This window comes from Sus scrofa, chromosome 6 (assembly GCF_054392235.1).
Source record: "Sus scrofa isolate SSC_HxYL_T2T_F1_AM1 chromosome 6, Sscrofa_HxYL_maternal_Yorkshire_Landrace_v2.0, whole genome shotgun sequence".
Lineage (NCBI taxonomy): Eukaryota > Metazoa > Chordata > Mammalia > Artiodactyla > Suidae > Sus > Sus scrofa.
The window spans coordinates 101,531,038-101,545,827 of NC_139388.1; the positions used below are offsets into that span (position 1 = coordinate 101,531,038).

Below are 14,790 nucleotides of genomic sequence, written 5' to 3' on the forward strand. Positions count from 1 at the left end.
TCATTTCACAATATATACATGAGTTAAATTAGAAAATAATAGGGGAGGAGTTCCTCTTGTGGCACAGTGGAAACGAATCTGACTATATCCATAAGCATGCGGGTTCAATCTCTGGCCTTGCTCAGTGGGTTAAGGATCCGGCCTTGCCGTGAGCTGTGGTGTAGGTCACAGAAGTGGCTCAGATCATGGCTCAGATCAGAACAGCAGCTACAGCTCCAATTCCACCCCTAGCCTGAGAACTTCCCTATGCCGTGGGTGCGGCCCTAAAAAGGGCACATAAATAAATAAATAAATAAGGGATATTTTTATATTGAAGTTTCTTCACTAAATTATTTGACAAATATATATTGAGCATCAAAAATGCCAAAATTTGTTAGCTGCTTCTTTTCTTTTTTTAGAGCAAATAGAACTTTTTTTTATTTATATTAGAAAATAGTTGATTAAAATGTTGTGTTAGTTGCAGGTCTGTGATTTAGTTACACACACACACACACACGCTTACAAACTTGCTTCTGAGAGTAGAATCCTACCTCATCAAGTCTGGAATGAAGGCACAAGCAAATATAAAATTCTTGTGTTGATAAGAGCCATAGAGGAAAAGTTTATGGTGCTGTAAATTGTATAACAGGAGGATTTGGCTTAATCCAGGAGGAAGGGAAGGCTTCCCAGAAGATTTGGTGATCCTGTTGAGCCTCGTATCTGAAGGAAGAAGAGAAGTGGGCAATGAAAAGGACTGGGCAGGGGGGAGAGGAGAGCATCCAGGGTTGGACCACCTCAGAAGTCCAGGCAAAATAAGATGGTGTTTGGATTAGGGGATTTGCAGTGGAGATAGAAAGAATAGGACTTAAGTAAAAAAAAAAAAAAAAAAGAGGGAGACAGAAAGGAAGTAATATCCATGAGATTAATGATGGATTGAATATGGGAGTTGAGGGAGAAAGGAAATGTTAATACAGTGTAGAAAATGTGAATTAATATTGGGACTGAGGCTTAACAAGGTCTAAAAGGAAATTGGGAAGGACAGTCTCAGCTCATCTCTTTGTATGACCGTATCTGTTTGAGTTTACTGGAATTGGCTGAAATTTACAGAGAGGTAGTTCTGTATTGTCTGCTCCAGTACCACTTTTCTATATATTTTATCTGAATGTGTCCATTTAAATTTTTAATTTAAGAAAGTACCTTAGTGAAATTTTATGCCTAAATGTTGTATTTGAATTTTAATTGGTAGAATCTGAAGAAGATTCAAGAAATGGAGAAGAGTGATGAATCTAACACAGACCTGGAGGAGCTGAAAAACGCCGACTGGGTGAGAGAGCTGGGTATTCTCTTTGTTATGTTTAGTGTTGAAGAAATCATATCATATTTTTCAAATGCTGGCTTATCTTAAGGATTGTAGTGTGAATTGATATTATACCAATTTGAATGGCTAGTCTTACATTTGAGGAAATAGCTATTCTCCATTTAAAAAAAAAAAGACTGATTTTATTAGAACCACTCCAGTGTTTCTAGGAATTTCAGTGTTTTAAAATATTGACCTTTCTAATTAATACCTTAGCATTGTCTCCTGTGTAAGTCACAGTTTGAGCTTTGTTGCAGGATATGGTGAAACTATTGTGTAGTACATTAATTTATCCAGTGATAATGGGTTAGGGCCCTGGGGATGCAGAATGAGTAATACAGCATTTCTGCCCTCATAAAACAGAAGACAGATTTCTAGGACAGATGGCTACGGTGTATTCATGTGACACACTCTATCTACTGCCTTTCCAGGATGGTACTAGATCCTAGACCTAGTGACAGTCAGTCAGGCAGGTGTGACAACATGGCCTTGGGGATAGGACAGGAAGTATAATGAAGCTAGACTGAAATGTGTTCCGGTGTCAGTGGGAAGGCATTTTAGGAATCTGACTTTTCATATTAAGGATACTGGGTAGGAAGTTCCCGTCGTGGTGCAGCAGAAACGAATCCAACTAGGAGCCACGAGGTTGCAGGATCAATCCCTGGCCTTGCTCAGTGGGTTAAGGATCCAGCATTGCCGTGAGCTGTGGTGTAGGTTGCGGATGCGGCTTGGATCCACATTGCTGTGGCTGTGGTGTAGGCCAGTAGCTACAGCTCCAATGTGACCCCTAGCCTGGGAACCTCCATGTGCTGCACTGGTGGCCCTAAAAAGGCAAAAGACAAAAAAACAAAAACAAGTAGCCTAGGAATTCCGCTGTGGTGCAATGAGTTAATGATCTGGCTTGTCTCTGTGGAGGTAAGGGTTCGATCCCCAGCCTGGCACACTGGGTTAAGGATCTGTCTTGCCACGGCAGTGGCATAGGTTGCAACTGTGGCTTTGATTTGATTCCTAGCCTAGGAACTCCATATTCCTCAGGGTGGCCAAAACAAAACAACACGTATTCTATATTGTTTTATGAGCTAGTATTGTCACTTTAGAATAATGATTATCAGTTTCCTCTGTGTAGTGTTGCTCTAGTGTATTTAATCTTGGCTAATAAAATTTTACATTTATTTTCCTATCAAAGCTAAATAACTTCGTGTTCATAAGTTAGCAAATAGCTAGTACAAACTTAAACCAAAATTTAATTAATTGTCTTAAGGCAACCTCATTTAAAAACAGCAGTATGATCACTGACAAGAGATGAACAGTCCCCAAAGGGAGTTACATTTGCCTGGATCAAGAGCTTGTTTTTCATGAGGTGATGAGTTACCCAGAAAGAGTAGAATGAAATGAAGAAAGACCGAGGAGTAGAATGAGGAGAATTAGAATATGTTTGGTGGTAGAATTTAACCATCTTAGAAGCTCTCTAGTGGAATAAGAGGTAAATGATAAAATCCCTAGGAATACATACAGTGACAGTTGTTCATTATTTTATATAATAACTGTGACTTTAATTTCTGAAAAGTCATCTTTTTTTTTGTCTTTTTAGGGCTGCGCCTTTGCATTTTTTGTCTTTTTTTTTTTTTTTTTTTTTTTTTTTAGGGCCATACCTGTGGCATATGGAAGTTCCCAGGCTAGGGGTCAAATCGGAGCTTCAGCTGTCGGCCTACCCCACAGCCACAGCAATGCCAGGTCCGAGCTGCATCTGTGACCTACACCATAGCTCATGGGAACACTGATCCTTAACCCATGGAGCGCAGCCAGGGATCAAACCCATATCTTCATGGATGTTAATTGGATTCATAACCACTGAGCCACAAAGGGAACTCCTGAAAAGTCATCTTTAAAATTTTGGCCAAATATGGAGTTCCTGTTCTGACTAGGAATCATGAGGTTGCGGGTTCGATCCCTGGCCTTGATCAGTGGGTTAAGGATCCGGTGTTGTCGTGAGCTATGATCTAGGTTGCAGAAGCTACTTGTATCTGGCGTTGCTGTGGCTGTGGCTTAGGCCAGCAGCAACAGCTCCAATTTGACCCCTAGCCTGGGAACCAAAAAAATTTTTTTTGGCCAAATAATAATACAGAAAGAACTGGCTATAAAAAGAGTGTGTTGGAATCCTTTCATAAATTATAACAAAAGCTTCTAATGTGAGTAGTCATACCTAACTTCCCTGTTTTGAGAAATCAGAGTTTCATATGTCAGGTTTTTTTAAAGCCTGAGGACAACAAAATAGACAGTATTTTTAAAAATGAGATGGTAAGTTCCCAGGATCAGCTGTGTCTCTGCAGCGCCAGGACACAGGTTTGAACCCTGGCCTGGCATGGTGGGTTAAAGGATCTGGCATTGCCGCACCTACAGAGTAGGTTGCTCCCACTCCATATGCTGCAGGGTGCCAAAAAAAAGAGAGATATGGTATTTGAACTGGCTCTTAAGGGAAAGAGTAAGAGAAGTTGAGATAAGAACACTCACCCAGAAAAAGAGATCTAAGTATTTTAGAGATTTATATTAGGATATCTTTAATGGCAGAATCTAAGAACCTGTTTTGTTTTGTTTTGTTTTTTTGTCTTTTTTGCCTTTTCTAGGGCCGCTCCCTTGGCATATGGAGGTTCCCAGGCTAGGGGTCGAATCAGAGCTGTAGCCACTGGCCTACGCCACAGCCACAGCAACACGGGATCCGAGCCGCGTCTGCGACCTAGACCACAGCTTACGGCAGTGCTGGATCCTTAACACACTGAGCAAGGCCGGGGATCGAACCCGCAACCTCATGGTTCCTAGGCGGATTCATTAACCACTGAGCCACGACAGGAACTCCTAAGAACCTGTTTTAAATGTTAATATTTTAGATGTTCTGATGGATATAGTACAATGTTAAGTACCCCAGATCCCTTTGGGAATAAGAAATAGTGTATATTTTTACAGAATCACAAATCATTTTTGAGAAATTTAATCAGTGTAGACAATTTTTATGAAATACGTCACTTGATTTTTTATTTTTATTCTTTTGCTTTTTTTTAGGGCCGCAGGTGCAGTATATGGAAGTTCCCAGGCAAGGAGGTGAATCAGAGCGACAGCTGCCAGCCTATACCGCAGCCACAGCAATGCGGAATCAGAGCCATGTCTGCGACCTACATCACAGCTCGTGGCAACATCGGATCCTGAACCCACTGAGTGAGGCCAGGGATTGAACCCACATCCTCATGGATACTAGTTGGGATCATTTTCACTGAGCTACAACAGGAACTCCCTGATTTTTAATAAATATACTTAAGTAGCTATTGAGCCACTTACTAATTTTTAACAACTTATAATGTTTCAGTTAAATTGATTTTCTCTTCACTGAAGTTGAGAATATGACACCTTAGCTTATAGGCAGGAAAACAAAAGGGTTAAAGTATAATGATAATATACATATTTAATATACTTTAAATATAGTATAAGTACTTCACGTATACCTCATTTTCTTGAGGGGCAGACAAAGAAACTTTCTATTATTGTAGATAAGAAAATTGATGTTAAAGAGTTCCCGTCGTGGCTCAGTGGTTAACGAATCTGACTAGGGACCATGAGGTTGCAGGTTCAATCCCTGGCCTCACTCAGTGGATTGAGGATTCGGCGTTGTCGTGAGCTGTGGTGTAGGTCGCAGATGCGGCTCCAGTCCCGCATTGCTGTGGCTGTGGCGTAGGCCGGCGGCTACAGCTCTGATTCAACCCCTAGTCTGGGAACCTCCATGTACCATGGGAGCGGCCCTAGAAAAGGCAAAAAAAAAAAAAAAAGGAAAAGAAAAGAAAATTTATGTTAAATAATTTGTACAAAGATAGTAATAACCTAAAAATGGTCAGTTTTGAGCATTTTCTTTATGCCGAGCACTATACATCAACTCTGATCTTCTCAACAAGTCATGAAGTACCATTTTCTTTTCTTCATGAGAAAGCCAGGGTTCAGAAAGGTGAGGAACTTGCCAGATGTCAGATAGCAGTGGACAGTGGTGCCTGTTAGCAGTGATCACCGTAATGCAATGTAACTGAACAGTGGACAGTGGCTGTGATCACAGTAACTCAGCATAACTGAACACTGCAGATACAGTGGCACAAAGATTAGCATTTATTTAGCTCATACATCTGCAGGGCAGCATGGTAGCTCCACTCTGTGCCTCGTCCTTCTTCTGAACAGTCCTACCGGTGGGCATCATGCCAAGCCAGGTATGACATTCTCATGGCAGTGACAGGAGCTGAGTGACAAGCTGTTGTGCATTTGCTGGTGGGCCTTTGGTCATGTAGTATCCACCAGTATTCCAGTGGCCAAGCGAGTCTTAGGGCCCAAGCCCGAAGTCCAGGCATGGGAAACACAGTTCTCTTCTGGGAGCAAAGCCACGTGCCAGGACCTAGCACGAGGGGTGTGAACAGCTGAGGTCCTGGGTGCAGGCTAGTGCAGCGGTGAGGTAGGGTTTTATCCAGGTGTCCCCACAGTTAGTGCTGGTAGATTCTTTGCTGGCTTTATACCCACTTTTCAGTATCTTAAAATCTAATTTTTAAAATCCTTTTTTGTTTGTTTTACTCAGTGTTTTGTAATTCAAGCTCTTAATTTTTTTTTCTGTGTGACTGTAGCTATTTAGAGGAAACTAGTAAATTTATTCATGGATGTCTTTCCACCCTTGGCTCTTTCAGGCTCGATTCTGGGTGCAGGTGATGAGGGATCTGCGGAATGGAGTGAAACTGAAGAAGGTCCAAGAGCGGCAGTATAACCCTCTGCCCATTGAGTATCAGCTCACCCCTTACGAGATGCTAATGGATGACATTCGATCCAAAAGATACACCTTGCGAAAAGTGATGGTAAGTAACAGAAAGTTATTAATGGACTCAAATGGTTATTTTTTGGCAGTCTTATTTGTTGAAAATGTTCTTCTCAATTATTTTGTTTTAAAGTTTATTTCATCTTATAAAATTAATATATGGGCATTATAGAAAAGTTAGAAAATACAGTAGGTCAAAGAAGAAAGGTAATAAATATTTAATTTTACAACCCAGACAGAAAGTTCGTTAACATGCTGGTGAATAACAACCTTCAGTCTTATTTCTGTACATTTTATTTGGACAAAATGGGTTAATATTGAATACCGTGTTTTATAACCACTTGTTTTCACTTGGTGTATTATGAACATTTTCCTGTGTCATTATGTTCAAGATCATCATTTCTAAATGACTGCATCTTTCTCACTTTATGGCTGTACCAGTTTATTAAACTTATCAACTGATCTCCAGCCATAAGCAGCCTATTTTATGTATCCTTGCATAAAAATCTTTTTGAATAGCTGCAGTGAAATCCTTAAACTCTTAGAAATGGAAGCCTCATAGCTTTACCTTTGAAATATGTCCCGAATCTCACCACTTCCACTTCGGATACCCTCCTTTCCAAACCACCATCATCTCTTATTCAGACTATTACTGTGGCCTCCAGGTGGTCTTCTTACTTTTGCTCTTGCCCCTTTCAGTGTATTTTCCCCCAAAACAGCCAGAGGAAACCTCTTAAAGTGAAAATGTGATGATGTCCTGCTCAGAACTCTCCACTTCCTTCCATCACACTCAGACTCCACATCCTGACGTTGTCCAGAGTCTGGTCTGGATTACCTCTCAGACCTCGCCTTCTGCCACCTCCCTGGTTGGTGTCCCCTCTTTAGCCACCCTGGTCTCTACTATTGCCTTCAAAGTGCCTCACATGACCCTGTAGCTGAGCCTCGGCTGCTGCCCCTCGCTGGAGGTCTGTCTTCACACGTCTGTGTGACTCGCCTCTTTGTTTTAGGTCTCTGCTCAGATGTTTGCTCGTTAGAAAAGTCTTTATCGATATCAGTAGCTCACATTGCCGTGTATTTCCAGTGTGCTGTCCATATCCCTTACAAGTATAGGGACATGGTGACAATTTTTGTTTTTTGTGTTGTTCTTTTTTTGCTGAGTTTAATAGCTGTAATAGTTTTCTTAATGAGTTATTTAAGATATTTTATTTTGTATGTATGTCATGTCACCTGTGAAAAGAGATACTTCTACTTCTTCCTTTCCAATATGGATGCTTTATCATTACCCCGGCTAGAACCTTCAATTCAGTGTTGAACAGAAGTGGCAAAAGCAGTCATCCATGTTGTTGGATCCCTGATCTAAGGGGGGAAAACATCCAGTTTTTTCATCAATGACTTTTTTTTTTTGTCTTTTTAGGGCCGCATCTGCAACATACGGAGGTTCCCAGGTTATAGGTTGGATTGGAGCTGTAGCCATTGGCCTATGCCACAGCCACAGCCACGTGAGACCAAGTTGTGTCTGCCACCTAGACCAAAACTCAAGGCAACGCTAGATCCTTAACACACTGAGTGAGGCCAGGAATCGAATCTGCATCCTCATGGATGCTAATCAGATTCGTTTCTGCTAAGCCACTATGGGAACTCCTCATTAATGACTTTTATCATGCCGAGGAAGTTTCTTTCAAGTTTGTTGTGTATTTTTATCATGAAAGTCACATCCTTTTTCTGCATCAATTAAGACAATCATGTGTGTTCTTTTATTTCATTCTATTAATGTGACATACTACATTGAGTGATTTTCAGTGGGGTTTTTTTTTTTTTTGGCTTTTTATGGCCGTACCCACTGCATATGGAGGGAACTCCTCCATTCTACATCTTTTTAATGGTTCCAAAGTAATCTATTGAGTGGACAGACCCTAATTTATTTATTAAACTTTTACTGATCTTCTGGTTTTGAGATTTATAATTTTTTAGTCATATAAAAAAACTGTATTAATTTTCTTAGGATAAATTTTAGCCATGAAGCAGTGAACATACATATCTTTAAGGCCTTTGAAAAATACTGTCAGATTGTCTAAAACCCTCATAAACCACATTGTGGTGTGAAAATTGGATATGTATTTGAAATCCTAATGCTAAAATTGTAGTTTCACATATTTCTGAAGAAAAGTATTTTACATTGTCTTGAAAGTATGTGTGTTGAGGCTCAGGTGGTAGTATGTGTCAGGCCACATGTTTTGTGCAACTCTGTGAATGGAAGTCCTAGGAGCACAGTAAGCATCATGCAGTTGCTCTTAGTTGTAGTAGTTTTATGTCTTTTGTGCATTTTTCTTTTCTGTTTTTAGTCTTATTTATTTGCAGATGTTCTTCATAAGAGAATTTGCATTAATGTTGTAGGCATTTGTTTTTCTTTTTTCTTTCTTGGCCACACCTGTGGCATGTGGAAGTTCCCAGGCCAGGGATCAAACCCGCGCTGCAATTGCCGCCTGCACCACAGCTGGCGCAACGCTGGATCTTTACCCCACCATGCTACATGGGAACTTCCTGTTTTTCTTTTAATAAAAGGATACCTTTTTGAAATTTCATTAGACAAACCATATACCTGATAAGAGATTAATACCCAGAGTATACAAGGAACTCATACAACTCAATAGAAAAAGAATTTTTTAATGGGAAAAAGACCTGAGGAGACATTTTTCCAAAGAAGACATACAGTTGGCCAACAGGTATTGAAAAGGTGCTCAACATCCTGCATCATCAGGGAAATGCAAATCAAAACCTCAGAGAAATAGTCTCTCACACCTTTGCAGATGGCTATTATCAGAAAGACAAGACATAGCAAGTGTTTCAAGCGTGTGGAGAAAAGGGAACCCTTGTGCATGGTTGATGGGAATGTAAATTGGCACAGCCACTATGAAAAACAGTATGGTGATCCTGAAAAAATTAAAAATAGAACTATCATGGAGTTTCCATTGTGGCTTAGCAGTTAACGAACCCGACTAGCATCCATGAGGATTCAGGTTCGATCCCTGGCCTCGCTCACTGGGTTGAGGATCTGGCATTGCTGTGAGACACAACTCGGACCCCATGTTGCTATGGCTCTGGCGTAGGCTGGTGACTACAGCTCTAATTCAACCCCTCGCTTGGGAACCTCCGTGTGCCGTGGGTGTGGCCCTAAAAAAGACAAAAAATAAAAAATAGAACTGTCATGTGAACAAGCAATCCCACTTCTGGGTGTATTTCCAAAGGAAATGAAAAAAGAATCTCAAAAGTGATGTCTGCACTCCCATGTTGACTGCAGCATTATCCTCAGTGGCCAAGATATAGAGACAGACTAAATGTTCATCAGCAGATAAATGGGTAAAGAAAACATTGTACATACAGACAATGGAGTATTAGCCATAAAACAGAGAGAAATTGCACAGTTTGCAACATGGATGATCCAGGAGGACATTAGGTGAAATAAGCCAGACACAGAAAAGCAAATACTGTTTGATCTCACTTATGTGTGGAATATGAAAAAGTCAAACTCACAGAAGCTGAGGGTAGAATAGTGGGTTGCCAGTGGGTCTTGGGTTGCCAGTGGGTCTGGGGTGGGAGGGAATGGGGAGATATTGGTCAAAGGGTCCAAACTTTGAATTGTAAAGTGAGTGAATTCTTGTGATGTAATGTACGGCATGTTGACTATACTTAATAAAACTGTATTGTATGCTTAAAATTTACTAAGAGAGTACATCTTTAGAGTTCTTATCACACATACACAAAATATCTGTGAGGTGATGGGTGGTTTAATTAGCTTGATTGTGGTATTCGTTTCACAATACCTATGTATATTAAATAAACACACCGTACATCTTATATATAACTTTTGTCAGTTATACCTGAATAAAGCTGGGGGAAAATGAAATTTGATTAGGGGCTCAATATTACTCACTTTTAAACTTTGGACATTTTTAGTTGTGCTCTTATGTCATTCATGATTCTGCTTTACTTAGGACAAAAATAGGGAAAAAAAGTTTCTTTATTAAGGATCAAGTTATTTAAACCTTTTGTTTATTGAGCACACTGAGAGCTTCTAATTGAAAGATGGTTTTGTGACAGTGTCGGAGCTGCATCTCCTACCCATTGTTGTTTCCTTCTCCTGTCTTTCTCTGGCTGTGTGCAGTTCACCTGGATAAGTTTACCCTGAGCCCCTGGGCAGGGGCCTGGGAAGATGGCAGTTCCAGTGGTGACTACTGTCATTTCAGAGAAGTTTTCCAGTTTTAGTTTAACAGGCTAAGGTTTTAACTGGTTCTTATATGTAACTGATAAATGAAAGTGGAAATTCAGCTATTCCTGTTTAACCATACAAAAACTGGATGTATTTTAAAAATTTTTGGCTATTATCTATCTAATGCCACTTTCTAAGTTCTTTAAAATGTTTCTGTGAAGAGTGAACACTGAAGATTTTTATGCGTAATTTATCTGTATCTGAAGAAATGCCAAGATGTTTTTAATTTAATCCTCAGGTGTAAACTACATAAATATACCATAATAATACACTGTTTTTTTTCCTGTATATTTGGGTTGCTAATAGTGAGAATTGAATGGCCTAGCCATATGGGATTACGTTCAGAGTATTAAGTTATAGAAGTGTAAGACATTTCTGTTGACTTTCCAAAATGTATGGGTAAAATGCTTCAATTCTAACATGACTTCAAATAAAGAGTTCCCATTGCAGCTTGGGGTTAAAGAACCTGACTAGTGTTCATGAGGATGTGGGTTCGATCCCTGGCCCCACTTAGTGGGTTAAGGATCTGGCGTTGCCATAGGTCTTGGCGTAGTTTGCCGACGCCGCTCGGATCCTGAGTTGTTGTGGCTGTGATGTAGGCAGCTCTGATTTGACCCCTAGCCTGGAAAGTTCCACGTGCCATGGGTGCAACCCTAAAAAGATAAAAACAAAAACAAACCTTCAAATAACTCACTTTAAAAAAAGATCAGAAATATAACATCTTTTGTTTAGAAGTTATTTATTTAAGGCATGTGGCCCAAAAATAAGATCAAGTTCTATAACTGGCTTTATTTACTTATGGGTCTACTGTTTGTGTTCATCCAGAAATCATTTATGGTTGTAGCTGAGAGAGCTCATTTTTTGTTTTTTGTTTTTTCTTCCCTTTTGTCTTTTTTTAGGGCTGCACCCTCGGCATATGGAGGTTCCCAGGCTAGGGGTCTAATCGGAGCTGTTGCCTCCGGCCTACACCACAGCCACAGCAACACCAGATCTGAGCCTCGTCTGCGACCTACACCACAGCTCACAGCAACGCCAGATCCTTAACCTGCTGAGCGAGGCCAGGGATCGAACCCACAACCTCATGGTTCCTAGTCAGATTCGTTTCTGCTGTGCCATGACAGAACCTCCCAGAGAGCTTGTTTTAGGATATGCTCTGTATTTATATTTTAAAAAGCTAATTTAACTGACCCAGCAGCAGAATGGTATTTGCACAAAGTTGCTTTTCCTCCTGCCAGTAAGGACTTAAACTGACTCATGTCCGTGCTGGCCACCATCTGTCTCCCTTTTGAGCACTGACACTTATTTTGTCATTGGGATCCAGGAAACCGTTTCTGACGAGTGAAGAAACTGAAGTAATGTGCACATTTGGGGAACGAAAATTACAGCCTTGGCCTAATTTAATCCATTATCTCAACCCTGCACTTGTGATGGAATAACATTAAAATAAAAGCAAATGAAAAACAGCCAGAAAGATATGTACTATCCTGTTAAGGAGTAGTATAGGAAAGTCTGAGTAGGTTGATACAGTGAGGATTTTTAAATAATACCTTGTGTAACATGAAGTCCATGGATAAAGAGTGGTGCCACATTAGGCCTCTGGCTCTGCTGCTGGGGCGTGTGCCCTCCAGCCAAGCACTGTCAGTCACAAGCCTGGCGTGGCTGAAGCAGCTTGTGCTCCTAGATCTTACCGTGGACCAACCTACCCTCCTTCAGGGCTGGCGGAAGGGCATGGAGTTAGGGGGTGGGTGTTGTCAGCAGAGGACACTGGGCCTGGGAACAGCAGTTTAGGTTCTTTTTTATTTATTTTTTTAATTTAATTTCTCAGCTGATAAAAAAATGTGACATTGACAAAAAACTTCGTAATATATAGCTGCAATAGAGAATTAATAACCAGAGTTTGCATCATGGCTCAGTGGTTAATGAATCCGACTAGGAACCATGAGGTTGCAGGTTCGATCCATGGCCTCACTCAGAGGGTTAAGGATCCGGTGTTGCTGTGAGCCATGGTGTAGGTCTCAGATGTGGCTCAGATCCCTAGTTGCTGTGGCTGTGGCGTAGACCGGCAGCTACAGCTCCGATTGGACCCCTAGCCTGGGAACTTCCATATGCCATGGGTGTGGCCCTAGAAAAGACAAAAAAAAAAGAAGAAAATTAATAACCAATTGATTAATGACAGTGAGCAATTAAAATAGTATTTGAAATTGACACCTATGCAAGAAAAAAGTCTGTGCCCTGAAATCTTACAATTAAGATAAGAAAATAATTTTTAAAAGTTCGACACTTCCAATAACAAGTTGTAAAGCTTAAACATTTCTAACCTATCAAAAAATTTTTTAAAAAAGCAATGTTGGTGCTCAAGGAATAACCAAATTATCTTTTTTCTCTCTAATAAAATTGATATTATCAAATTATTACAATAGGATAAGATAAAAAAATAGGTACCAAAGTAGAGGAAAAAAGTATTATAGAGATTTTTCAGGCAATTCATTAATAAAAATTTTGTGCTAATTTTATGGACTTTGAGAATTTTAAAGGATTCAGTTTTTAAAATTTATAGTTTGTTAATATTTCTTTCTTTATCTATCTTTTATGAGAAGCATGACAGAAAATGCCTAGCAGGTCTGTTTGGTCATATGAGACTGAGATGGTTACAACTGTGCCTTTTGGGTGGTCAGAAAGTGGGGTGTTTTGCAGGGGCGGTGTTTGTAGAGTTTTCTTAAATTTGTTAATTTTTGTAATATGTTGCTTTAAAAAGAGAGGACATTAGAGCAGAAGTCACACAGATCAGGACTTTGCCAGAACTCTGCTACTTAACTAATTCTGCAAATGGAGCAGACACCCTCCTTGATTGAGCCTGAGTTTTATTTACAGAATGTGAATCATGTCCCTAGTCCTTTCCATTACCAAGATACTTTATAAGGATGAAAATAAGAAGTAAAAGACTTTTTAAATTATAAAATAAATAAACACAGCATTATTTATTCCACTCACATAATTTTAGAAACTTTTTATTGGAAAGATGTATCTCACACAATTTCCCAAGATGATAGAATGGAAGTGGACTTGGGTTCTCTTCAATTCTACAGTTATTTTTGCTCTGTATTGCTTAGCTGTTTACTCTCCATTTTATTGATTTGAAATGTGTCCTTGATGGAGCCAGATTATACTTGAGTAATTTTCAAGTGACATATGTTGACCTCACAGCTGTACCTAGAAACTTAAAATGATAGTCCCGTAGTCACATGAATCTCCCTCTTGTTGCCTCCTTTCAGGTGAATGGTGATATCCCGCCTCGGTTAAAAAAAAGTGCTCATGAAATCATCCTGGACTTCATCAGATCAAGACCTCCTCTGAATCCAGTATGTAACTTGATGTATTGTTCTTGATTGGCACATAACAGTCGTCTCCTCTAGCCTGGGACCTCTAGAACTCAGCTCTTAGAGCCTGAGCTTTCATTCTCAGAATTATGAAGCCACTGGTAAACAGCATTCTTCAGTCACCAAAAAATACTTAAAATTATTTAATACAAGGCAACCATAGGATATTTTAGCTCAGAATAACCTGAGCGATGGTACAAAGCCTGGCCAGATACCTCCTAGTATTCTAAATACGATACGGATAATTCCTGATGTGGGCTTGCCCTCCGTATTTACTGTATGGTGCAAATATACCACCTTGGTTAAATTGTCCTCTCGCTACTGGTGTACCGTAAATCCACTCTATGGGCCTTCTCTCTTATGTTATCGGGTTCTTTCTGGGGCCCACGAAATCAGAGTGCTCTGATCTGCTCTGAATGTTGCTTTGTGTCTCCTCTGTTAGTACTCCTTTCCCTGGCTACTACACAGCCAGTGCTCACCAAGGCCTGAACCCCCCACATACACTCAGAAACTAGAGCAGGAGTGGTATTTCTTGATCAGTTTGTGTGCATCTGAAACATAATTAATGATCTCTTTTATAAATCTTTTTAAAATAAAGGAAAGAGGTCAGTAGGAAGTCATTTTAGGAAGGCTGGTCATCATGGTAGGGCGGAAAGAGCATGCGGTCAGATGAGCCCGGGTTTGCAGGTGTCTGAGCGAGTTAATCGGCCTCCCTGAGCCTCTGTTTTCTCAACTGTGATCGAAGACAGCCTAAGAAGGTTGTAAGGACTTACTCCAAAACATTACTTTCAAAAACAGTAATAGTAACAGATCACATACAGCTTACGTTTCAGTTGATCACCTGTTGTGGCCACCTATCAGGAATGTGATTATAACTGTAGCAAAATGGACTCCTTCAGATTAGTTGAGCACATGTGACTAAAACCACTGTGAAATCCAGTCATTTCCCTACTGCTTGAAAATTGTCTTTTATCAATCA

At 40.1% G+C, this 14,790-nt stretch overlaps 1 protein-coding gene across 18 annotated transcripts in view; it reads left to right on the forward strand.

Moving 5' to 3' along the window:
- The window catches only part of SPIRE1 (spire type actin nucleation factor 1), a 180,827-nt gene that overhangs the window by 125,231 nt on the left and 40,806 nt on the right, over nucleotides 1-14,790 (forward strand). For all 18 annotated transcript variants that reach the window (XR_002344986.2, XR_014807548.1, XR_014807546.1 and 15 more), the window contains 3 exons: nucleotides 1,226-1,303; nucleotides 6,043-6,207; nucleotides 13,707-13,793. Coding sequence is in view for 10 of the 18 variants with exons in the window: in XM_021096025.2 (XP_020951684.2) it covers nucleotides 1,226-1,303; nucleotides 6,043-6,207; nucleotides 13,707-13,793 (330 nt within the window). In the remaining 8 variants the exon portion in view is untranslated. The remainder of the gene's footprint in view (nucleotides 1-1,225; nucleotides 1,304-6,042; nucleotides 6,208-13,706; nucleotides 13,794-14,790) is intronic.